We start from the raw sequence: 26,848 nt of genomic DNA, 5'->3' as shown, positions 1-26,848 counted from the left end.
TGTTTCGCTGGGACCTGCTTTAGTGTGTGCTAGCACTCAATCTTCAAAGGATCACTCCAAGCGGGATGCAGACGTGAAAGTCGGCGAACCTCTAGACCTCCCCCTGTTTGCAAACAAAAAAGTCAGATTCTACAAGAGCGCTACCAACTTTGTAGACTGGAACTACTGTAGTAAAAAATCAATAAGTGGCGAGAAAGCCACAATAAATGTAACTTTTGATATTCTCTGGATTTTGTATAATATCTTACATATTCGGTAGCCCTTCCTGAAGATGGCTACCGGGTTCTTCCAATGTTCACGGGCCTCACGGAACCGTTACCAGGAACACCTTCGATCACAATACAAACAACTATACTCGTTGTTGTTTACGCGCTATTCTGAACGTCATACGATGCTTCAGGGGTTCTGCTGGTTCTTTTTGGGCTATTCAGTGGAGTAATTTTACTGCCAGAACATGGTCAAAGTTCAGCTTCTGGAAATCGCAAAACAGTTCAGTTGGAAGAACAAGGTCACAAGTAGAACATTCCATCGGAGGAAGAGACCCGAAACATTTGCTGAAAGAGGTAAAACGTTTCGAAACGCCAATTTGCGCGAATTCGCATGAAGCGAAACAAGCAGAACGAAAAAGAGCAGGGATGCGCGCGACGGGTGAAGGACGTAACGTTGGAGAGCTCTTTTCTTGGTTTGTGTTGATGGTATAACGCCATGATTTGCGCACCTCTGTAGAAAACGACGGCTACTGTTTGTAGTAAGTCCTGGCTCCGAAGATCATGCACTCCAAGGGGAAAAAAAGAGTAAAACGGGGAGTAATTGCAGCTTCTACTCCCGTAGACATCAGTTACTCCAGATTTTAGTCCCCTAACCGGATATTTCGTCCCGACATTTAGACTCCAGGACTGCAAATTGTCACTGAAATTCGCGAATGGTCTCCTGAATGCAACAGTCTACGTAAATATATGCTCTTGGTCAATTTGAACGGCATAATGCTGAATAGCTCAGCTAACGTAGCAATTTTTCAGCCACACAGGGTAAGAAACAGTTAGCACAACTTTCTTCGCAAATTGTGCCCTGTGTATGGCGCAAGATTGTATATCACTCGATATATCATGGTTTGCTTCAAAGTATTTTCACGCATGCACACGAATTATGTACCTGGGACTCTTACAACAGCGCGTAAAATGCAGTCTCCCCTCTGTGACATTCATTTACTCCCGTGCGTTTACTCCCGAAAGGGACTAATGAGTCAAAGCAATTAGTCCCCAAAAGGTGTAAAAGTACTCTTTTTTTTTTTCTTAGAGTGTGGAGCTGTTACGTCGCTATGCACTCTGCAAGCTTAATACAATCTTAGGAAAGAAATGCGAACTGGAGCGCTGTTTTCCCTGGCGCACAAGGTGTTCCTTTCGATACACTAACATTCATGGCTAGGAACAAAGTTGATAAGTAAATTTAGGAACAAACATTTGACGCACGCCCACCGTGCAAGAAAATTAGCTGTCAGTGTGGAATTTCGCATAAAGAGTGCAAATTATCCTCGCAGGTAAATCTGAGGTACAGTTTAATGAAGAATCCAGGTGTAAAGGTCCTCATCGTGGGAGTCACCATACAAAAAGGGGTCTGTCTACGCACCTTCTTATAAATGAATCCTTTAACTCACTGTCGCCCCCCCCCCCTTATTAGGAAGAGCCTTACCTGGACAGGGATCCATACAATTCAAAAGTCATACAACCAATGGAGACGGTAAAAAAACTCGATAAGTACATGAAGGAAAAGGAGGAGTACAAGAGAGCAGACTTTATAATGCTGATCACCTGGTAAGACGTTCATATGAGATATACCAAGGTCATCATAATTTATACGTATAATGCACATTGGCTGTGTATCGTATTCATGTGCATCCCGCATAAGTTTTCCGAGACATCCGGCGAGCGAATTAAAAGACTACCAATGAAAGCCCAATCATTATATACCCCATAACATCCTTATAATCTGCTGAAGTATATAAGACACTATCTTTCAGTTTGGACATTGGCGAATACGAAGGCGACTCCACATCCGGTAAGTTTTAGTTTTGTCTGCACTGGCCAGAGCCGTCCCTAGGCGAGCTTCCGTATGGGGCACGATGGGGCGAAGATCCCCCTTCCCACCAACACTACATGATTTGTAAATAAAAACGAAGAAAAAGCTCCTATATAGTTCTGATCTCGCTATAGTTATGCTGATTCTCGTTTTATTGTCCAACCTAGGTCCCGGAACCTGCCGCCCTTCTTCCCTCTTGCGAACGCGCACGGGGCGGCTGCTCCTCTCGCCCCCTTCCCCATCCGAAGGGCTCTGCTAGTGGCAAGCTTTTGCTTGCCACTAGCAAGCAAGTGCTTGGCAAGCAAGCAAAAATCGCCGCGTTGAGTCAACAGCTGGTATAATGATTAGATGCACACCGGGGGTACACCCGTAAAAAATTTCTCGAACACCCGGAAGCTTGCAGAATTCATTTATCTGGTATTTTATCAGTAATTTATTTATTGATTGATTTACAAATACTGCAGACGGTAACTGTCGTCCAAACAGAAGAGCGTTTAGGAATTAAATTGTCACTTGAGGTTCCGCTCAAATGCACTTATATTGATGGATATTACACAATAGGAGGGTAATGAGTTCCACTCCTCGATGGCACGCACGAAGAACGAATATTTAAACACATCAACACGTGGCATGAATGGTTTTATACATTCGAAGTGATTTAACGTCGCAGGGTGGCTTGAAGGTGGTAATAGATACTGGTCTTTATCTGCTTGTCAATGCCCATTGTATAGAGAGAACGGGAATTTCAGTCGAGCAATTTTACGCCGTAAGTGTAGTGGTTCAAAGCCTAGTTGATTAATCATTTTTGTGTCGGATGATGTACGACGATAATCACCTTTTATGAAACGGGGTGCTAAAGGCTGAATTATTTCACTTTTTTATCCTTAATTTTGTGGGGGTTCCACACGATTGAGGCGCACTCAAGAATGGCTTTCACTTGTGTCGTATAGGCATTTAGTTTTGCAGTTCGTGTAGTTTTAGGCAGCTTACGTCGCTGTACGCATAGGTTCTTGAAAGCCTTAGCACATATATATTGAACGTGGCAGCCCCAATGAAGGTTAGAGGCGATTATGAAACCCAGGTATTTTACTTTTGTTGCGTTTTGCACACATCTCTTGCCGACAGAGTACGGAAATGCCATCGGTTGTTTTTTATTGGTGAAATGAAGCGCAAGCTCAATTGTCTCGCGACGTAAACACCTAATTATTATTATTATTAAGCGCAACTGTTTTGTCAAAGTTAATAGCCATTGACCACCATGAACACCCCCCGAGAGTCTACAAAGTGCTTCATTTAACATATGTTGGTCAGATATAAAGGCAATAAATTTGTAACTCACACAATTGTCTGCAAAGGGTTACGCTGAAATAGAGCTATTAAGATCGGAATCGATATAATTGATATAGATGAGAAACAGTAATCGCCCCAGTACGGGGATCTGGGGTACCCCCCCCCCCCCCCCCATCACATAAAACACCAACAAACCACCAAAGGCTGACTCCGAACGACAACCATGGATTTCTACATAATGCTTCCTCTTTGTCAGATATGCCTCTATCCAACAAACAAGACTAGGCGCAATGTCAGTGCTTTTCATCTAAAGTGGATGATGGGACACTCGGTCAAACGCCTTTGACAGATCGAGAAAAACAACGTCAATTTGGGTAGAAATTCAGCGAACCGGTAGAGATGTAGGAAGGGAGTTGCCTCAGGACAGAAGCCGCCGATATTCCGAACAGAGACTGTTCTTCTTCTGGGCCCAGAAGAAGAACAGTCTCTGTTCAAAATATCGGCGGCTTCTGTCCTGAGGCAACTCCCTTCCAACGTCAATTTGCAGCTCGGCAATAATTCCAAGTGAGTGCGAGGTCGTGCATAAGAGTTAACTGTTGAGTAACAGTAGATAAGTTGTTTTTCTCAAATGGTTTTGATAGCGAACGAGTATCTGTTCATTGACTCAGAAGCCATAGCGTCTACGAAGACTTTACAACATGTACAGATGAGCGATATGGGGCGGTAATTTGAGGCTGAAAGCTTGTCCCCAGTGTTGCGTATCTGTACCAGTTTACATGCCAACCAATTACCTCAAATACTCTCGTTGACTTCAATATCTTAACTGGAAATGAAGTCACTGAAAAAGACGAAATCAAAGATCGATTGTCTGGTGGGAATAATATATATGCACTGGTTAACAAGGTTGAAAGTAAACGCAAGTTTCAGTAGTAAGTTACCGCTGACAACCTGTGAGCCCATACAATGAATATCAGGCAAATTGAAGACACCCGCAAGGATGACATTCCCATTTGGTTTACGAGTTTGGAAGAGGTATTGATGCAACGAAAGGAGAAACGATTCTGGGGATCTTGGAGGACGGTATAGTACAGTATATAACGGTATATTGAAGAAGACGAAGTTGTTGTGACTGGACGTGTTCTGCAACCGCTCCGAGCTAGTCCCATTTGCTTTCCAAGCCCTGAGCTTTGTGGTGCTACAGGGCAGCATGCGACTACCCGAAGAACTACCGCCCCGGGAACTGACGTTCGACGTTCAACTTCTGGCGAACGTCAACGCTGTCCAGTTTATTGAGAGACACGTAGGAGAGGATGACTTTTACGGCGTTCAGCAAGGCCAGTTCCCACATATAGTGCTTTGCTACTTAGCACTAGAAAATTGTGCTGTGTTTTCCTCCTCGCATTGCTACGAACCGCTATGAAACCGCTCTTGTCGAAGTAGAGCCCCGGTCGACTTTTCTAGCGCTGGTGGTGGTGGTGATGGCGAAAGGGCTTGCCGTTGTCGGCCTCACGTATGTGGGCAACGTCACGACTGACTGACGACTGACGCCCTGGGGAAATGTGCGTCCTGGGCCGACTTCTAGGGGAACTGTGCCGACATATGTCTGAAAGCGTCTGAGGAAAACCCAGGAAAAACCCCAGACAGCACAGCCGGCACCGGGATTCGAACCCGGGTACCTCCCAGTCTCGACTTTTCTAGCGTTATATTGAGCGGTGAGTCTGCGTTAACCAATCGTGAGCTTCTTTCAGCGGTGACGTCGCGGAAGCTGGGGTTTGTTTTGCTTCCGATCACTCGAAGCAGCAAGACGGCAATGCGACGACGGCGACGTGAAAATGGCCACGGGTTTCATCTGCCAATGCATGGATGTTTGGTTTCTATAGTCTGGTATCGCGATCACTGCATCGAAAGTGTCATCCCCCCTGATGCTGCGGATACCCGACGCCGACAGTAAGCAATCACGGTGGCACCGGTGCATCACGTCGCAAAGAGATATTCCGTGACCCCAGCAGGATAGCGCTACGTGCTCAGTTGTATGTGAGAACGGCAAACGGAAAAACTGCGCTAGGTTTCGAGCGCTATTTTCCAGCCCTATATAGCGAAGCACTGTATGTGGGAACTCGCCTTAAAGGTGGGAATGCCTTCCAGGGTTCTGTAGAAACACGGGCAGCCATCGACATGTTCCATCAGCTGGGAAGCGTCCGTGTCAACAATCGTATTTTGCGCGGTGCATACCCTTGGGCGCAGCACTGTCATCGTGACTTGTCTGACAATGCCCTTGTTCCTGATGAACGAGCTTGTTGGGCACACGTTGCTTAAGTATGGAACGGTCATTGACATTCAAGGGTATATCCCAGGAGGAAGAAGGCCAAGACTGGAACAGGAGTCGTTATAATGGAAATGTCGTGTGATAACCCGAAGCCAAACCTTGAGGGAGTACCGTGACAGAGTACCTCATCACCTGTGAATACCCTGGCGTTGTCCATGTGTGCCGCAGATAGAAAGAAGGCGGTTTCCACATGTACTACTCCTTCCTACGAGCGTTGCTCCATTTTCATGCACGCCAAGAGTGAGTGCAAGTCTGCATGTAGACGCTGCAGAGGACATCACGCGACTGAGGCATGCGTACGAAGGAGGAGCTACGCCGAAGCAATCCTGGGACGTCCGCGGCCCCAACCAAGCAGCCTCCTTTGGCTGCTGAGGCCATCTCTGACGCGTGTGGCGCCCCTACAAATAGAAATCAACCGATTTACCACATCCGATCTGTCATGTCGTGCCAAGAAGGTGAGATAGCGGTTCAAGAAGAGGATACACCCGTAATCAAACCCAAGATCAGATTTTACTCCGAAAAACAGACGTCGAGGTGCTGCCTGCACTGGTATCCAACACCAAAGTTTAGACCCGCAACTCGAGGTCGGCGTGCCTCCTTCGGACTCAGCCGTAGACTCTCCAGCGGACAACTCGTCTATAACATTATTTACTTGGCAGAAAGTATGAGACGACGAAATGATACGATGAAATGATAGACGACGGAAGAGGTAGTCGCGTTTAAGCGGAAATATCGTTTGCATTGTCTTTCTTGAAAGTTTTTGTGTAGGCAGAGATGCCGGCGTGGGGATAGTTTCAGTCGCCATATCCTGAAGGATAGTTTCTTCTCGTATGAAAGCGACGACAGGGTCTAGACTTTGTCATAGGCTGTACTAAGCATCATTTGGTGAACATTTATGCCCCTGCATCCGCATCTCTCACAAACCGTTCTTCTTTTTTTTTGTGAGGTGGAGCACTGTGTACGAGTCAACTATTCTGTCTTGAGAGTCGGGGATTTCAACTGTGTGACCGACACAAATCGCGACGTCCACGGTCAGGGAAAGGGTAGGCATAGTTGGAACGCTAGTGACCTCCGGCGGCTGTTGCCGGTCTTTGACCTGGTTGACGCGTGGCCTTTGTTTCCTGATGACGTTTTCGCTGTTACATGGTCAAGGAGACCCTCTCCCAGTCGCTTAGACAGGTTCTACGAGCCCCGATCTGCATTGACGCCTGTCAAGGAATGCAATGTCGTGACTTCTACGTTTTTGGCGACATATATCAGCGACCACCAACCTGTACTCCTAGTGCTCGACACTTCGCGTATACGTGGTCGAGGTGTGGGACGTAACGGCTTGCCCCGCCCCTTCTCAATGATCCCGTCATTGTCGCCGACGTTACTGTCCGTATCAGAGTATAACTGTCTGGTGGCGACCTAACAGCCTAAGAATGGGAAGGTTTCAAGCATTGGGTGAGAGGTGTCCTGTACACCTGGGGCAAGCGTCGTGCAATAGACCGTATACGCGAATTGAACTCCCTTCCCCAACCAAATTCCCTTACGCGAATTGATCTCCCATACCCAACAACGCCACTGATGTCTGAGTACCTTGAACCACCCATTCACCGCCGACTCACATGCGGTGTTCATCTGCTGCAGACCGTCAATAACGCTGCCAGTCCAGATCGGTGGCCGGCCCTGAAGTCCTATGTTACCTCCATGACACGTAGGCATCAGGCAAAGCTCAGGCAACTGTTCACAGTTTTCAACTACAGGACGGCGGCATCATGGAATATCCTTCGGATGTAGCAACGGGGCTCGTTGAGTTCTTCCGTGGATTGTACTCAAATTTCTGCATCGACTGTCGATGTTAATCTGGGTGTTTTTCCCTTAAAAGCACTCCCACTGACTGAGAGCAGTACATTTGAAAACTTCATCCACCTCGAAGATTTCGCTGCTGCTGTGCGCACAGCAAAGCGTGGTGCAAGCCCAGGACCGGACCCGGAAAGTTTTTCTCCTCGTTCTGGTCGGTGCTGCGTATATCTTCTTCACACAGGTAGTTCGCCGTGGTTTTGCGGCTGGTGCACTCCCATTGTCTTTTGGATTGGGAAGCATTATACTTGTGCCTAAGAAAGCTGGTAGTCCTGCAGATCCTGAATCGTGGATGCCGATCACCACCTCAACGACGACTACAAGCTTGTCACAGCAGCAAAAGCCTGCCAAGTCAGTGATGGGCTCCCGCTGCTCCTTCACGTTGACCAACTATGCGGTGTGCCTGAGTGGGATCCGCGACCTCTTGCACTACACACGGCGACAGGCACCGTCCGGCGTTCTCCTTTCCTTATATCGGACTATGGCGACTAGAAGAGGAGGTTAAACCAACTTCAGAGGGGAAGAGACATTCCCATCGTTCATGCTCGGGCGAGGTTGATGCCGTGGCGCTCTTGTCAGCTCTTCGATTGTTTACTGGTTGTTTGCTGCTGCGCGCTGCACGTGTTGTTGAAAAGGGGTTGTTCCTTCTAGTGATGGGCGATAGCCATCCAAACAGTATCGCTAGTACTATCGATGGTTGAGATGCATACTAATTTGACTGTCGTTTGTTTTGTTCGAAACTATCGATAGTTTTAGCTATCAATAGTAACCTGGTGAACTTCATATTTTATTTTCCATAATATTTTTCTTTTTTGTTGTTGTTCTTTCCGTGAGAGGTAATTATCAATAATGAGCGAAACGCGATCGTCGCACTGCATGAGAAAAATGAGTAATCCGACGGTTTTCTTGACGATGCAAATATGTTCGACTTTGAAATTGCGAGTGACTGAACGATATAGTTTGCATGAACGAAACGCGAATTCACAGGGTTTCGTTTTTAAAAGAAACACGAGTATTTTTGAAATTCGTTGTCAATAAACTGTTGCAGAAGTAAAACACAACTTCAGAAAGTTCAGTTTCGAAAAAGAAACGGGCTCATTAAATTTGGAATGAACAAGCCATTGATAGTTTGCAGGAGCAAACACGAATTCAGAATGTTTCGTTCCCAAAAGTAACGTGCTAGAATTTTAAATTCGCAGTGATTGATAGTAGTAGTGATTGATACCATTGATAGTTTGCTCGAGCGAAACACGTGTGAAGCAAGTGAAGGGCTAGAGCCTCATGGACTTTGTATCCTTCCACCAAATGGCCAAGCTGACCACTGTTGGCTGTACCGACCACGCCACGTCTTTGACGGACAAAGTAATCAAATTTTATGTCCTCACTAGTCTCCATTTTCTAGTAAAATCAAACAACTCGCCATTAGCGCTCAGAAAAACGTGATAGGTGTGTCTTCTCTTTTGCTGTTCATGTTGTAAACGTGTTTGCCTGGTGCTTTGGCGCGAGTAGCACATTCCTGCACTTACCCCTAAAATAAATAGCTTCAAGCTTGTGATAAGACGTCCAGATTTATAGTGTATTTATGCCAGCAATTTGACCTCAATACCAAACATGATAATGGTAGAACAATACCCCAAGAGCGTAGCAGGTAATACCAGCGAAGGTTCCTTCGCGTGGCGCAGGACGAGGTGATCGAGGACACGACGCGAGTGCCACCGCATGAATTGACGCCGCACTTTTCAGTCCTCGTTGGCGTCACCTCCCCTTCTAGTCATCATAAACAGGCCAAAGCATTTGACCTAGTGTTACATGCATACCTCTTTTCGCTGCCGAATGCTTATGGCTTCCCAGAGATCTTTGTATCCGGCATACGTTTGCTGTGCGTGAACCACCGCAGCCAGATGAGTGTAACCGGCTTGCAATCCGCTTGCTTCCCTGTACAGCGAGGTGTCCTCCAAGGCTGTCCATTGTCTCCAGCCCTCTACGTCCTGGCTTCGGACCCCATTTACAGAGTAGAAACGTCCCGTGCAGTCAATTGGCTCCCCCTTCCTGAATCGCGCACCTGGAAGATCTATGCGCATGCTGATGATGCCACACTCTGCACCAACGACCAGTGCTGGCTAACGGGAGTCCTGTGGCTGTACGAGCAATACGCAGCAGTATCAGGCGGTGAACTTGACACCCAAAGACCAAGATTCTCTCTCTTGAATCGTTTTATGTCGACCCTGACTTTCCGATGCAACAATGCATTAGCATGTGCATACTTGGTGTGCCTTTTTTTTACCAATTTCGTCCCACGCCTGTCGATCCTCTCAATGGCATGCTAGCCACACAATAGATTCGAGCCTCGTATTGCGCAGCATGGAATCAGTAAGACTTCTCGTACAGCGAGCAGGCATATCTTCTCCGGTGCGTCTTTCTCAGTCACCATTAGTTTCTGTCTCACGTTCTTCACAGCCGCCTGCCTCTCCAACGTCACATATCAACATGAAGATCATCTCGTTCTTCAGCAATTCTCGATCAACAGATGCTCCGAATGGATCCACAGAGAGGAGGCTGGGCAGTGTACGATGTTTCCATTGCCTATTCGGTGTATTGCATTGCGTACCTTAATGCGCAACTTGTAATCAGGGCATACCCCAGCACGGGCACTTCCACAATATTGGCTAGCTCCCCTTCGTCGCCAGCTCGAGCCTGATGCCCTGCTAACAACAGTCCAAGCGCTCAGGTACCTGGAAGGCTCCAAGCCGCAACAGTGCGATTCTTCTGGCAAGTCTGCATTTCAGTTCCCACTGTCGACCCCGGAACGGCACCACCGCTCCGTGTAGCCAGTCTTGTCGCCCCCACAGCTAGACTTTCCCGCCGCGCTATACAAGGTGCGCAAATTCAGTTGACTGCATTCGTCCCGTTCTTGCTTCCTGGTGGCCTTCTGGACATACTCTGGATGTTAGCCTGGAAAGTTCACTTCGTGTGACCAACTGGGACGCTGGGGCATTGCACCCCGCTCTACTTGCCCCTTTTGAGTCGAACGAACATGTCGTCTATGACTGTCGTGTAGCGAAAGCTTTTTGGCAGAATCTGCGAAGGTCCACACACATTCGGTGTCCCGTGGACTTTCGTGAAACCTTGCTCGTCTGCGTTCGTCTGGCGGTCACATGCGAATCCTGATAACAGCATGTGGATCATTAGTCTTGCGGTCCGCCAGGTGCCATGCTTTTGTTTAGAGCCGCGGAGAGACTCCCACATTGATACTTGCACAGCGGGCAAGGTGTCTCATAGTCAAGACACTCCAAGAAGAGCTCTCTTCAAGTGCTGGCTACGTTTTCCTTGCAAGATGGGAAGGCCTGTCCTATCTGGAACTTTGGGGAGGATCGGTCTCCTTGCGGGAATATCGAGTATTGCAGCGCGCAGGTCGCTAAGTGGTACGATTCCGTCATTTACATTTTCCATTGCTCAAGCTACCTGTATGTATCTCACTAACACACGTATATAGCGTGTAGAATTACTGGCTACCGCATACCATATCCCTTGTGGAGGTCGTCAATATTCTTTCATCAACAGTGTGACTGGATGTAAAGTAGTACACCTTTGAAATTTTTCGGAGTTGACACTAAGTTTTGCCACCAGGAAGGTATAGACTGTGCCTCTGAAACATCTGGCAATTTACTTTATATGACGTGTCTTGTAAAGAATGAAAAAATTGTAACCCCGATTATCTTAATAAGCTATCTATAAATTGTGTAGGATACGTAACTGTAAATAACAGTTATGATCCCGACGGTGTGGCAAGTACTTGGGGCACTACTCTAGAAATACGATTTGGGAAGATTCCATGACACAGTTCACTGAGCAATGTGTCAGCCCGCCTGTGTTTGACATACAGTACATCGGAATCGTTTTAGTGAATGCAATGCTCATTTCAGCGATGGTTACGCTTAGCACGACAGTCGCGCTGGAGAAGCGCAACAAAGGAGGTGACGTTGGTTAGTTCATGATTAGCTGAGGCCTCTATAGTGACTTGAGTGAGACCTAGGTTGGTCCAAGTTTATGGGCTACACGCCACGACTCGTGTTGTAGATGGTACTGGCATAGGCTGTGCCGATGTGGTATTTTCAACATCTTGGATGTCGAACCTGCGATGTCTTCAATAAATGTGCACAGGGTGTGCGCAGATAAATCTGAACATTTACAGCTTGCGCCAAAAGCCCACGGAACACGCGAGCGGCGTTTTTCTCCGCGCCGCGCCACCCTAGCGGTGGCCGGAAGTTGGCGGGAGCGGACAGGTCCATTCATTTTGAGGGGGCGCAGGGCATAACACAGGCAGCGACCCACCGTGGCGTTTGCAGCAATTACCCCAAAAGGGCATGCCCGTACTCCGTGTCCGTGTCCGTTAGCAGGTCATTTATAATTGCGAGGGGTCGTGTCGCGACCCCTTTAAGCTTGCACCAACAACCCTATAGTCTGCGCTGCCGTCAGCTTGACACCAGGGATTTCCCTACACCACATCCAGGTCCACTATACACCCTCTCTAGTTTTGTTCTTGCAACTCCCACCTTCAAATTTCTGAGACTACCGAGTACAGCTCGACTACCAATATACGAGGGACGGTCATAAAGTTCGTATTATCGTCACCTACAACTAGGAGACAGGCTACATTCCAGCTTGCAACAGAACCACACGTCCCTCCAGTCTTGACATGCTATAAATATAGCAGGCTATAGTGCCGCTTGACTTCGCAAGGGGGCTAAAACCAAAATGACACCGCCCGTGGAGAAAGTTCAAGCACGTGCTGTGATTCGTTTTCTGACTTTGAAGGGCAGAAACGCAAAACAGATTCATGATGAGCTGATCTCGTGCATACTCATAATCATCAACAAGCTCCCATCGCTAATCATATTCCCTCCCCTCGGGAAGCTCAGCACCACCAAAAGTTTTGCTTTCTGGAGAGACAATTGGCCACCCATTTTGAAACATCCCCCGTGAACGTGTGTTAGCTACCATGCCATCAAGTTAGTGAGGTTCTCGGCGTAGCCTTGGTGTCTGTTAGCGAACACGCTATCAACTGATCCATTTAGCATAGTCATGACGTCACTACCTCATGCTACTGTACTAAACACTCACGAATACTAGCCGCATTGTCACTTTTCACCGTACAAGGCTTACACTCCAAAGAAAAAAACGAAGTGATGAGAGCCAAGTGCATGAACATATCGGTGTTCACATTATTCACCAGGACAGAAACATAACAGGAATGCCATGCTTGTGTGTTACATTACGTTACACCGTTAACTTGTGAGGGCAATACTAGCATTGCTGCAGTACCGTCTGCAGTTTCTGTGCTGTTATCATGGTGGCCTATTACTTTGTACGATAGAAGAGGGCGCAGCCCCCTTTCTAGTCGTTTGCTATTCCTTATTTGACCCAGCTTTGCTCCTAGACTGTGCCCCTACGATTTATGTGGTTCCTGCGCAGAAGTTCCTTGCAACTTCGTAGACACTTGAAATCTTGAAATGGCTTGGAAGCAGGCTTGGAGTCACGAGTTAAAATTTGAAGCAAGTCTTGTTTACTTTCAGGGTTCACGATGTTCGGTAGAGTGTGTAAGGAGTATAAAACGGGAAGCTTTGAGGATGAACCGGATACCTACGACGCTACCTATATCTTCGCTCACGAACTGGCTCACGGGTAATGACTTTATGAAGATTTTGTACTTTGTACTTCCGAATATGGCGACTGGGAGGGTACACAAGATCTGTGGAGCCCATGTGGCTGTTGTGAGGAGGAGCGACTCCCAAAGCAGGTTTGAATACTACAAGAGAGAAGAGCTGTTGTCTTCTCTTTTCCTCTTTTAACTTGATTACCTTTTACGTGAAAGAGTTCTGCTGTCTTTGGCCGCGTGAGACACAATGGACACCTTTTTCACAACGCTTCTGCGCATGCTCTGCGTCCCTGATGGCGCCGAAGAAGGTTCCTTACATATTCCATAGATGGGGCCAATATGGCGCCGGCTGTGCTCTGGCGCGCACTGATTGTGTTTCGCTGGACAGCCGCTGGGATAAGACGCGAGTGTGAAAAATGTCCATTGCGATGAAGTGATAGCTGCCATGATTTGAAGAGTGACAGAAATCACAACAGTCGCTTATGAATAACTTGTCTGCATAGCGGTTTTCGAAAACATCGTACCACGGTCTCTCAATACTCTCTCTGGTGAGGAATCTCCGACAAAAAGCTCCTTAGGGCGCCCCTCGGCCACACGTTGGCGGTTTGGTAGATTGGGGGCGCTTCCCAGCAGTGTTTACACTACCGCTGCCTTGGCGCGTTCGTTCTTGTGAAGGTGCCTGGCTGTATTTGGCCGTGTACTGTGTATCACGGTGTATTACATCTGCACAATTTGACGACGCCTTGAGTCTGTTGAACAGGAGACACGCGATAACTCTGTACAACCGCGGACACTGTGTGAGGTAAGTTGTGATGAGCAGCCGCGTACCAGTTGCTGTACACGATGTAAGTGCTAGGTTTTAATTTATTTAATTTCAATTAATTAGTTCATATTTTATTAATTTTTATTTATTTATGCGCTTCTGTACTCGCGAAAGAAAAACCCTGAGGCTTAATCTGCAGCAACTCAAGGTCGAACGTGCGACAGACGTTTCTCCGAGCCAGTGATGGGAAGTACTTGGAGTTTTTTCCAGTAACTACTTTCCCATCAAGTACTCAAGTGTCCACACTTTGACTCCAGACAAAAAATCACAAAAAGTATCAAGAATGCACCCTACTAAAAGCCCTAAAATGACAACAAGAAAACGAAAACGCACAGATAGCGCTGTAAGGAATATGACAACTGGTCTTCGATGTGGTCGGTTTAATAGTTATGAATCGAGTGAAAGAAGATGCGTGTGATCATGGGATGCATTATAGATGCACACTGACGTCAGCGTCTTCGTCATTTCCATTACACTCCAAGCGCCAACAATGCACAACAAAACAAAACACAATACAAACAGCAGGCATGGCTAATAAAGAAACAACAAAATCGAGATGGCTTCAGTCGGGATCTAGAAGTAGTCCCATGAGTCCTTCAGAGAGCCACGACGACTGAAAGATGTTGGTTGTACCCGTCAAGACCAAGTAGCAGTGATCGAAGTTCCTCCTGAACGTTAGAGGAATCTGTTATCGCGCACTTGAGCAGTTACCACAATCTCCACGCAAACGTCGCAGCCTTCTGCTTCGCTCTCTATCTCGTCTAAGTCTATAATCGCAGAAATCTGTGCGTCGAGATCCTGCAGTACACCGGCATGACGACTTAGCAGCGCGAGCTTCAGCTCCAGGATCTTGAGGGAAGGAGTTTCCTGGAGGATTGCTGTGATCTTCGAACTAAGCTGAGTGATCTCCTCGCGGACACGTGCTCTGAGCTGTTTGAGACGATCCATGGAACACGGTCCAGTTGCCAAATCCCTCCCAGTGTTTCTTTCCCAGGTTTCGGCACCAAAATGTTTACATTTATGAGAACTGGCCTTTGTAGCTGTGGTCGGTTTAATAGTCATGAAGCGAATGAAGGAAGATGCGCGTGATCATATGTGTTTTCGTGTTCGTACTATGATTTTAGCGTTTTTAGCGGGATGCAGTACTAACAGTCCCAGTCTGACATTCTACGGAAAAAAACATATTTGTTGAAGAAAATTCACTATTGAGGGGCATGAAATTCTGAAAAAGTACCGATGGTTCTATGTTTATGTTACACGAACTGAATGCAAAGACACGCCGCACAAATTATGACACCGCAACCGGTAGCACCATGACTTCGACAATTGCCCTTTCAGTTCTCTGAATGCATGGTTCTACTGCTCTTTTTTTTAATATTGTTTCCTCCATTGGCAATTAACACTCTTTCTATATCACTGTATCCAATATTCTATGTTCTATATTCATGTAATCCAATCACAATGTGTGATTGGATTACATGGTGCAGTAAAGTAACAGTCTGAAAGATACACATGCTGTCACCGTTTATTCTTATATTTTACGTTTGTTTAATTGGTCGCATATGGATTTCGTTGATTCAGATCACAGTCGTGCAAAAATGGAGGCTTACATTGTGCCTGCTTTTTTTTTCTTGATATACCTTTCTAAAAAATTGCATTTGAAAAAGCAGGAAGGAGTGCCAAGAAATGTATAATCTCTGTGGGCTTGCCTTCTTTTTCCCCCTGGAATTTCCTATTTTGTTATACCCGAAGATTAGTACCGGAACAGCACACTCTGCGGGTGATCTTGGATCAGTCAGAGTATAACATTATTTTGTATAATGACAGCACAGCTGACTGATTGCCTCTGTGCATGTAACTGGAAATTATGTACGTGGCGTCGAAATATAGAGCAGTCTCGTGTTCGGAGAGTCGAACTTCAAGCTTTCGGTCTCCACACGTGGGACTGCCCGTTTCCACAGTTTTCTTTCAATGGGGTCCGATGAAAAACGAAAAAAAGTGACGCCTTATCCTTCCAGGTCCGTTTCCTTACGTCGCAACCAGTTTCACAGCATGTCATAAGCATACCGGTACGCGATAGACGAGTTCAGAAATCCCAGAGTGCTTAGCGTCGCTTTGAACTGTGGGAGTTTCTAATACGAATGAAACGGATGGCCTCCAGACTGTTCCAATTTCGCCCTTACTGGTCCATTACCCACGACGTGTCAAGGTCAGCCAAAGCGAAATGTGAAGGATTATTCTTCGTTCCCCAGCTCAGCAAGAGCCCAGGATGCAATGCGTGCGCAAAGAGCGCTGGGATTTTCTGCACTCGTCCATCGCGAATGAACAAAGAGGCAAATGAACTGTCGGTACTGTCGGATTGACTTTCCAGTTGTCGACTGGAAACACATCCAGCCATGTGGCTACGTCGTCTGCTAACGGAGGACGGCGTCCCCAATCAACGTTAGCGCCCCCTGGAGACAGCTCCGGACCCTGAATAAGTCGCTCCATTGTATCCTGCCGCAGTTACCTGACCAGAGGGTATTGAGAAACCGTGACCACATTTTATCGGCAGATAGTTTCGACAGCGCGTCTTGGGACACTCTTCTTTCGATTGAGAACTACGCTTGACAACAACAGGGTAAAGAAGCACGAGACACTTGTGACTTCAAAAAATGTGCCCATGTTACATACGCATACATGTCATCTTATACCGGATTTTGCGTCTTTCCGGGGCGAAGGCTCGGTGTGGTGCACGATGGTGACGGCCCGGATAGTGACGTGAAAGATCACCCTGGTGCCTCCGGGTGTAGTTACTATGACGGCTACATCATGGGTGAATACAGCTTCAACCTGGCCCACTATCGGTTTTCTGAATGCTCAGTGAAACAAATCCAGAACACCTACAAGTAAGTGTTCCTGGATCAATTTTAGATATGTTGAAAATTCGCGTCATCGCGAAATGTTTTTCCTAGGTTCTGTACAGTACTCTTGGCGATAGTGTGTGTTGTTAATATATAACGATAGATGATGTTAGCAACTCTCCACCATGTTTCTTGCGTCACCTTCCACAATACTGAGCTATACCGACAAAAACTCGGTGACAAATGGATCTCTCGGGGCATCCCTGGACTGACCATCAGCCGTATGCAGGAAAACATGTTAAACGACTCAGTTTCAGTGCATATTGATTGACGAAAAACCTCATTCTCAGGAGGACCCAGGAGGCCTTGTTGCGGCCAGAGGGTGACTGGGGGTTATTCACTACTGGGACAGTGCCGTCTAAAAGTAACCAAGTCACAGTTCTTTTTCGGAACGCACTGAAAAAGCTCATACTGGACATCGATCAATTTCTTGCTCTGCTTAAAAAGTTTATTACTTTTACCGCCACATACTGAATTAAAGGGGCTAAAATCAGACAAGGACAACAGACACGGAAGGCGCAGTATGCAGTGCCATTTCAGTACGCAGTACCAACAGCAGGCCCAGTTCCACGTTTTGAGGTCCGCTACATATAACTCACGACTATATGCGCGGCATTCGGCGAAATGTGATAAGAAATGAAAAGAAACTTTTGGACTCCAATCGGATCGTTTTGCACTTTGACTGACGGTTCTCTTCTGAAATGCAGGGTCACCATTGGCATAAAAGCCGGATAACAATCTCCGCCTGCGTTGTGAATTCGTTTACCGGTTCTCGGAGCTACGGTTTGATTTTTCCTTTTTCATCGAAGCTGCAGCAGTTGGTAGTGGCGTAAATTTCATCTCCGAGCAAAACAAAATCGTTGTTTCTTCGACTTTTGTTCCCGAAAATTTGAAAAATAAATGGAAGTAACGACCAGACTTACTATAGCTTGTAACGCTGGTAAGATGCGGGGTAGCTGGTGAAAATCCATCACAATTGCAAGGCAACAGGAAGACGCAAGCAACGGCTACATAACACATAAACGACACGGCTGCCAGCGAGCACGACACGGTAGCTCTGTCGTTTATCTGGTCTGTAACCCGTGTCTGCGTGTTCCTGCTGCCTGGCGATTGTGATGTAGCTTATAACTTGCCTCTTCACATTTATGCACATTGGGCGACATTTGAGCAAAGCTTTTGCATAAGTTTACCGGCAACAAGAATAAAAAAGCGGGCAATATTCTTAAAGTGCCTCAGTGCTGCGATGTTTGAGTGGTTACGATCGAGAAAAGAGGCAGCTACATCAAGTATCCCACGATCGGTAATACTTTCATCACTGTCTTCTGTTCCTTGGTGACGCTGTATCAGGGATCGATCAAGATCCGAAACGTTTCGGGATATTGAACATTTGCCATTTACGCGTACGAACAGGTACGTATAGTACGAGTGTGGAGGGATTATTGTTCTACCCTCCTCTCTGTCTAATACATCCAAAGGACATTTGCAGATGACGTTTGCTGAACCTCAAGGTATACAGGCGTGCCTGTATATAATATAGATACTGGGTACCGGGATTAGAAGTGGTGGTGCTATCGAGAAGCTTTATTTCCAGTAATCATCCCTGACACATCGGCAAGAACTGAGCATTTGCATACGCTCACTAATTAAATACAAATAGTGACATTTAAATTTTGCTTCGGACGATTTGGGTGCATCTCTTTTGCCGACAGGGACATTCAGCGAAAATTATTTTTTAAAACCTGCGCTGAGCTTTTTAAATTAATTAATTGGTTTCTGTTTACATATTTCTTGCGCGGAGAAGCATACCAGTCCGCTGTTTCGCTCAATCTCCTGTAGCCAGTTACGTACTCATTCGCCTAGTTCACACGGTGGGGTGACAGGAGATAAGGAAGAGGCGGAAGGGAGGCTTCGCCAATGCTTTCTGCTTTTCTACCTGACTCATACACAGTGCTCGGTTGTATTCATCATCATCAGGATAAAGGCACGCCACCAGTTCACCGCTCCGTTCCTGGCCGATATGTCAGGGACGCTGACTGAAAAGAAAGCTTTTGGATAGCACCACGTGTTCAAATGTTTCCTTTCGGGAGCCTTCGTGGAACATCGGGTGTAGAGCGGTGCGTTGTCTGGCACCCGCCATCGGCAAACCAGCTCTCGTCTTCCCGGGAATATATATTTATTGGAACAAAGAAAAAAAGGAGAGAAGGTCAGCCAAACTAGAGTCACTATATAAGCTACGCTTCAGAGTATCGACACTGAGCTGCAGGAGCGAGCATGCGCCATCTTGTTCCCGCGCCACGCTACCCAAGCGCACGATGCCATCTATCGTGCTCGGATAAAATGTTCCTTTCGTTTACAAGCAGCAGTTGACGGCCTTGAGCTCACATTGACATCCCCGGGACGCTCTGGTGGACAATACATGGGTTATCGCGCAACAATCATACACGCTTCTCTATCCCACAACGAGCATTACGTTAGATTTCTTTGATCCTGAATTGGGGATGGTACCGGCGCGGTGCGGAAACAAGATGGCGCTCCTGCTCTCCCTTGGACCTCAGTGTCGATACTCTGAAGCGAAGCTTATTTAGTGACTCTAAGCCAAACTGTATGTCGGCTTTCTTCCCGGTTACAATGCGGCCATACCAGCATCGGAGTGTGTGCTGACAGCCGCTGAGGATATGAAAGAGAAAGAGGATGACCCAATACTATATTCTACTCATGGAGGAACGAAAAAGAGCCGCCTCAACGGCAGAAGAGAGGAGCGTGGGGCAAGTGATGTAAGGATAGGAGACGAGCTGTAGCTTCTCTGCAGCCAAGCGAGAATCACGCTACCTGAATAGCCCAATGGGGTCCATTTGCACACGCCACTTTGGGGGCCACTTCCGCGCTACCACCACACCTCTCCAAGTATTCCGAAACTATTCGTTGCGGGCTCCCATAGAGATGTATGGAACTGAAATCGGAAGGCGAGCGGTGATGCCTCTGGAATGGCCCCAATCTCGGCTTCACTTCTGTGCGCAATAGGGCTCCTCCTTTCTTTCATTCCTCCATGATTCTGCTGGTGCTTGCTATAATTTTTCGAAGTCGTCTTTCATTTAAACTTGGCATGACATTCATTGGAGCTATGGAGCTCCAATGAATCCTACCTTATCCCTCTTTCGATAACCATGGCCTATCAGTGCATGGTAATTCGTACTGTCAACAAGATAATAAAATGGTAGAATTCGTAGTTATGATGTAGTATTTAACGTATCGGTTCGATATTTCGCAGATTAGAAGAGGAATACAAGTGCCTTCACGAGAAGAACAGAAACACGACAATCAAGCGGTCTTACAAATATCCGGGTGAAGTAGTATCTCTCGACAAGATGTGCAAAATTGATTTGAAGCACTTGAACCGTGATTACCGCTATGACCAGGTAAGAAAAGTCACACGGTGTGAGAAGACCATAGAAAGTAACACAAAATGAGAGGAGTGATAATCGGGATGGAACCTGCATCGCTGCCTATCTCTCTGACGGGACCACAAATGTGGTGTTGTGGGAAAATCTGTTTTCGTTTTCTGTTTCGAGCTTTACATGCATATTTCTAGCTCGAAGCTTCCATTTTAAAAAGTATTTTATGATTAACGATGATCGAGTACCAATATAAGTGATACAAACCCACGTTCTTGGAAAGTTGTCCATGCGGTATCATTTAGAGCAACAGACGAACAAAGATTAGGTGTTATTCAAGACGTGAGGATGATCCAATGCACTCGGGTACGAATGGAATTTCGACTGGGGCAGGAACGTTGCAGAGTCATTCAAGCCAGTGTCGTCAGCAAGATACGCGTCACCCAACGCGGGAGTTCTTTGGGTCACCCCTTTCCCCAAATGATGGATCCACTTCCATACACCCCCGATACACGTGCTCCCATATCACTGTAGGTAGCGTGATTACTGTTTGTTAGCGGATCGCAAGGTTTACACAACGCCTTGAAGGTAGCTATAAACAAACGAGCAAACAAATATTTCACAACAACGTCCCGAGAGTTAAAGGCTGCTCGAAAGAAAGGGAGACTAGAGTCACTAACTAAGCTACGATTTAAAGTATCGACACTGAGGCAAAAGGGCGAGTTCGAGCCTCCATGTTGTTCCCGTTTGACCTGCAGCCCCACCTCTAATTCGGCAGTAGAAACAGATGAAGATGAAGTTCGGCAATGGAAGAAGACGACACGTCGAATAGCGCTCCATGGATGGCGCTGGAGGTCAAACCGAAACAACATGGCGGCTCCAACTCGCCCTTTTGCCTCAGTGTCGATACTCTAAAGCGTAGCTTATTTAGTGACTCTAGGAGAGACCATTCTTGGGGAGGCACTGGGAGCATGTCAAACGTACTTTTATGGCCCTAATTCGTGCTCTGCCTAAACGGTGGAGACAGATAGACCATCTAACAAACGGAATTCACACTATGATTCGCATTACCCTGGGGAGATGATGCGACGGAACTCTCGCGACCGTTTGAGACAACAGGTGCAAGCTTTGTCTCTGACTAAAAAAAAAAGAAAGAAAGAAAGAAACAAAAAGGAAAGAAAAGCAGAAAAAAACATGAATGAAAGGCTTGTATACAAATTTTGGTCACAGCTGGATCTGGGGTTGGTCTAGCTTGATATAGCATAAAGATTACCGAAAAACAGAAGCATTGAGCAGGGAGCAATTGGGAGCATTGAGCACCCAGTTCAAGGCAATCGTGGCACAAAACGCAGTCGATGAACTCAGCGAACGACCTGTGTTCCGCCATGACACCAGCCAAACTCGAGTCGAGCAGCGTTCTCGAAGTAGCACCCATGCTACGGGGTTGTTTATACTCCAACGGCAAACAGCGTAGATCGCGCAACCAGCATCATGCAGTGTGCTCGTGCCAGAGCACGCCGATTGGCTCTAACACGTTCTCTGCCGCTCCAGTATAAACATTCCGACGGCATCGATCCTCGCTTTCGAGTCGAGGCTAGTTCAAGTTTCGAGTCGAAGCTTGTTCATGAATTCGGCTGTAAGCTTCGTTATCTCGCACCTTGTGCGAATTACACTGACAAAGCTGTCATAAGTGGTCTTCGCTTATTAGGATCCTGCACCGATTTCTGTACGAGTGAGCCTTCCAAGTTTAACATGCCTTAGGAGATTTTTCTCCTGGACGGAGCATTTGCACGGGATTGTTAGTGCGGTTTGTAAATGGGAAAGTAGAATGACAAAGCAAAAAAGGTCAAGCCGAGCCATAAGTAAAAAAAAAAAGTTAGAATACAAACCGAGTAGGTCCTGCCAGTGCACAAAATCATTACAGCAAATGAATTCCAAAGCAGGCATACGGTATAGGCTACATAGGTGCATTGAAATCCGATTACAGTTGTCACAATCTACCCTCCCCCTCCCTCACTGTGTCGCATTATTTATTCTTGTTCTCGCAGGAAGCGGGAGTGTCTTCTAATTGCGAAATCAACTGCATAGCGGAAGAGGAGAATGGCTACACCTTCTATGCGACGGCCAGCGCTCTCGATGGTCATCCGTGCGACGGCAAAGAGTTCAAGGAGAGCAAAAAGGTACAATGTTATTTCCAATTGCAGCATTGTGGAATTGTTGCAACGTATGTACGTTTGGTATGTACGTCTGTATGTATGTTGCGTATGTACGTGGCCGTAGCGGGGTAGTAGCCCAGACCCTTGTCGAAGCGCGTAGCTGGAGAAGGGGGGAGCGGAAATCTGATGTTAAACCTGATTGTTTAGGGGGTGATCGTTCAACCTCCCTCCGGATCCGCCACTGCTTTTGGGAGACCGACCTCGAGAAAAGCGGAACGCAAAAGTAACGAAGTCGACAAGACTCTCGCGTGCGACGCTTCTCTACCATTGACCGAGATACTTCAATAATCACGTGGCAACACCGATAACAAATGGCATATGTGAAAAACCTGATGTGCTTCAGCGACGTATTCGACGTAGATCACTGCACGGGCCTAATTGTCAGGCCCGTACCCGGCCCAAGCGCGGCTTCTATGGCCCGCACCCGTCCAGGGCCCGACGTCTTCTACAAATTTTCAGCCCGGGCCAAGCCCGTACCCGACTGTTTCCATGCTCAGGCCAGGTCCCAGCAGCCTCAGCTCTATGTGCTCTCGAGGCCAGTAGGCGTATTCAGATATTCTAAAGGGCACAGGAAAAGGACCCAGCTAATTGGTAGAGAGTGAGGAGGTACACTCTGCCTGCAAGCCGCTCTGTGCTTGGTGCTCGATTGCTTGGGTGGTGACCGACTTGAACAGTGTTTCACTCTGCTTCACGGAGAGAGCGGCGTCGCGTGCAGTCGTAGTAATCGGCTGCTCCTCTGCCTTTGATGGAGCGAAGGACGCTCCTTCTGTTGCCCAAATCGCCCAACTCATCTCGTGTTGTCGGCAAACATCTCAGCGCGCCGGCCACACCAATCCCCCAAACCCAAACCCAACCCACCAACCCCAAATTTGTATGAGTGCACGTGTGAAATCCAGGCTCATTACATGAAATAAGCATGAACACATATCAAAAAGTGATAGTTCTCAGATGAGAATGCCATGATATCCCATACCCAATCGAAAAAAAGTGGCACGAAAATGCACGTACATACACGGCTAATGCCGGCGTTGTCGAGCCCGTACACGACCCGGCGGCTGAAGCCCGAATCCGGCCCAGGGCCGCACAAGCAACGCAAAAGCCGGGCCCGTGCAGTGCTCGAATTCGACGCAATGTAGGTAGTGACGACATGGTCTGGGAGAACGGTTGTCTCGACAGCAGTGATGTCCCCACATGGCAGTGCAATCATAAAAGTGAACCCCGTTTGTTTCGTACACATTATAAGGTGTCCCAGAAAACGTGTCATTGAATTATAATAAAAAGGCTACGCCACCTAGAATCATGCGGTCAAATGCATTTGTTCTTACTAGGTTTTTGCCAATTCTTGATGTGAATGTCATGTATTCTATGTTTAGTTATGTAAATATTTGCGAACAGAGTCCGGAAATTTGCAAAGTAAAGGTAACTTTTTTACCCCACCAACATGAAGAGCGTGCCGAATTCACTCAAGGTCATTGTAATTGACAGTGATATTCACGAGCTATCCCAGCGGAAAAAAATAGCCCAACATTACGCTTTTCGTAGCACCGGACCATAACGCGCGTCGACTTTTTGAGCGCAGTCGCTCTCAGTCGGATGAAAGGAGGTTCGAGCAGTTCGAGGTTGAGAGCAGTCTAGAAGCCCACAACTTTGTTTCTGTTTTTGGTTGGTATGGAATGTCAGGCGCACAAGAACAGTTTTCCCACAATTAGTGCACCCGTAGCGAAATCGGGACGCCTGCAAAAGCCCCCTGAATCTCCCATGCGCGAAACACCCTCCTTCGCCTTCACAATAGACATGTGATGAGCGCCGCCACGCACGTCACTATGTGGCTTGAGTGGTAGGGCTATGGGTAGGGCCGCTCCACATTGGACCTGGGATTACATGATCGAGGTGAGCAATACCGTGTAGGCTGGAGCGTCTGCTACCGCTTCGGAGACGCAAGGCGTTCTCCGGCGGCGTTATGTCGGAAATGGAGGATTTGAAGGCAGTCAACGACACGACCTCGATTTTTTGGGACAGCTGACACCACGGGAAGAACGAGGGGTGCAACACGAATCTGTGTGCTGTACAACGATACTCCAGTGCTTCCCGACGGGGTGCAGCCTGTCAGATGGTTTTCACCGCACAGTTTGTTCAGTGGCTAGCAGGTGGCGCCACAATAGCGCCGTCATTGCTTGCTTTCTGCTTACCTGAGTTTTGACATTCCACAGAAGCCACGGATATTACTCTTGTGATCGCAGCGCGATCTTATTTTTGTCGGGCTGCATATATGCTCTGTTTTTTAGAAAACGTGATATAAATCATATAACGACTAGAAGACAACAATAAACTGCTCGTAATGTTCGTAGCAGACGGTTTTTCCTACCAACGAATGAGGTGGCTCTATACCACAAACGTCACACTAGAGTGGGTGTAGTCTACAGGTGGAGCGTTTTGATCTGTCACCGCGGCAGCGATTGTGCACATTAATTGCGCCGCGGTGAAACAACTTGGGCCAGAGTTGGTCGTGCTGGAAGCACGAGACATACCTTGCACTCAAGTGTTTACAGGATACATCCCACAATATACAGAGAGAAGAGCTCCGCATCGCATGAAATAAGTGAAATGGAATGAAGTGGAAGCTAGGGGTTGAATGTAGTGCCAGCAAAATGACAGGTCCGCCTCCTGTAATCTTAACCATGTGGTACGGGCCTGCCCATGGAGTAAATCAATAACCAGTTCGACTTGATGTAACGCGTACATGACTTATTTCAAGAGGGAGAATAATATATTTCGCTTTTCGTTCCAGGCCTGCTTCAACGGAGAATGTGTCGATTCTGCTAAGTACAAGGAACTGATTCAGAAGAAAAATAAGAAGAATAAGAAGAAGAATAAGGAACTGATTCCGAAGAAGAAACCTTAGAGCCTTGTGTAGATGATCAAAGTGACATTAAATACATCTCTGTGTTGCGCATTTAAGCTTGCAGGATGTTTTTTTTTACTCAAAATATGACATTGCTACACGGTGAGATGCTGCACCCTTAGTCGTTCCAAACCTGACTCTAAAACATAGAAACGGTTTGGCATTCTTGCGCTCTGGTATATTTGTCACACGGACAAAACGCAAACAATACAGGGCATAGCGCATTTATCCTTTCCAAAAAAAAAAAAAACTTCAGTACAGATGTCGTTTGTGCAGTTGAGCTATGCGGCCATCCTTAGTATGTAACTATTAGACCAGTAACTTGCACTGATAAGTTGTTGTCAATTTTACCTTGTATCGGGTCTCCTCATTGTAAATATCTAAAATTCATTAATTAACCCTATTAGGAAATTTAGGCAAAAGTTATGGAATACAAGGCAATCCTCGTTGAAAGCATTCCCATTAAAAAAACGACTTCCTAATACGAGCGCTTGCGTTTAAATATCTTGTAGCGGCCGCCTATCAGCATCGCCCATCGACGACGAGCGCAATAAATGTGACGCGAGCTCGCGGGGCCGCAGCTGCGTGCCAGTGTGCTTTCGCATTCCTTCTGACAACGACAGTCAGTCTGGTTGTGCTTCCTGGTCTTCCGAGGTACACGCCACAACTGGTGACCCGACAATGAACGTTTCTCCAGACGTTCCTTTGGAGCCGCCTCCTTCTGCACCGTCTGCTTCGACAGGCGCCACAGTAGAAGTCCACCTCCGGCCTTTTTGGACGAAACACCCGCGCGCATGGTTCTCTCAGATCGAAGCTCGCTTCGCCCTTCGCCGAATCACATCGCCCCTTACGATGTATGTGAACATCGTTTCGGCCTTACCTCCCGATGTTGTCGACCAGGTAGACGACCTTCTGGCCTCCCCACCTGCCGAAAATCCGTACCAGCAGCTCAAGGAAGCGATTCTTTCGATCTTCTCCATCGTATGCAAAAAATGCTCGGAGTCGCCACGTACGATCACCACCCTATATTACGTGAGCTCCAGAGGCTCGCGCAGCAAGTACGAATGGTATTGGCGGGCTCCGAAGAGCTCTCCCTCAACGCCTTCGCTCAACTCGCGGATAGGATCATTGAGTACTCTTCTCCTTCCCTCGCCGCTATTTCCCACCGCACGCCGCACGCCCCTCCTCCTCAAACTGACAGCGCTAACCGCGCCCTTCAGGAGCAGATTGCGCGGTTGTCTGAAGCTGTGGAAAGTCTCCGCTCTGCTCTCGCTCACATCCCTCAGACTTAACATTCGCCGTCCCGCGGCCGCCGCCGCTCTCCTTCCGACCACTATGATGCACAGAGCCAGCCCAACGGCCTCTGCTGGTATCACAGGAAATACGGCGACAAGGCACTGAAGTCCACAAGACCTTGTT

At 47.3% G+C, this 26,848-nt stretch overlaps 1 protein-coding gene across 3 annotated transcripts in view; it reads left to right on the top strand.

The window, feature by feature from the left end:
- The window catches only part of LOC135400191 (venom metalloproteinase antarease TserMP_A-like), a 67,827-nt gene extending 42,354 nt beyond the window's left edge, over positions 1–25,473 (top strand). For all 3 annotated transcript variants that reach the window (XM_064631932.1, XM_064631931.1, XM_064631933.1), the window contains 8 exons: positions 1,538–1,612; positions 1,678–1,811; positions 2,018–2,055; positions 13,111–13,219; positions 16,737–16,904; positions 20,188–20,335; positions 22,360–22,491; positions 25,316–25,473. In XM_064631932.1, the coding sequence (XP_064488002.1) occupies positions 1,538–1,612; positions 1,678–1,811; positions 2,018–2,055; positions 13,111–13,219; positions 16,737–16,904; positions 20,188–20,335; positions 22,360–22,491; positions 25,316–25,429 (918 nt within the window). In that variant the 3' untranslated portion in view covers positions 25,430–25,473. The remainder of the gene's footprint in view (positions 1–1,537; positions 1,613–1,677; positions 1,812–2,017; positions 2,056–13,110; positions 13,220–16,736; positions 16,905–20,187; positions 20,336–22,359; positions 22,492–25,315) is intronic.
- Positions 25,474–26,848: the final 1,375 nt, after the last annotated feature.

Source organism: Ornithodoros turicata, chromosome 7 (genome assembly GCF_037126465.1).
Source record: "Ornithodoros turicata isolate Travis chromosome 7, ASM3712646v1, whole genome shotgun sequence".
Taxonomy (NCBI): domain Eukaryota; kingdom Metazoa; phylum Arthropoda; class Arachnida; order Ixodida; family Argasidae; genus Ornithodoros; species Ornithodoros turicata.
The sequence above is the reverse complement of the archived record's forward strand: the minus strand, read 5'-3'. Positions and strand labels throughout refer to the sequence as shown.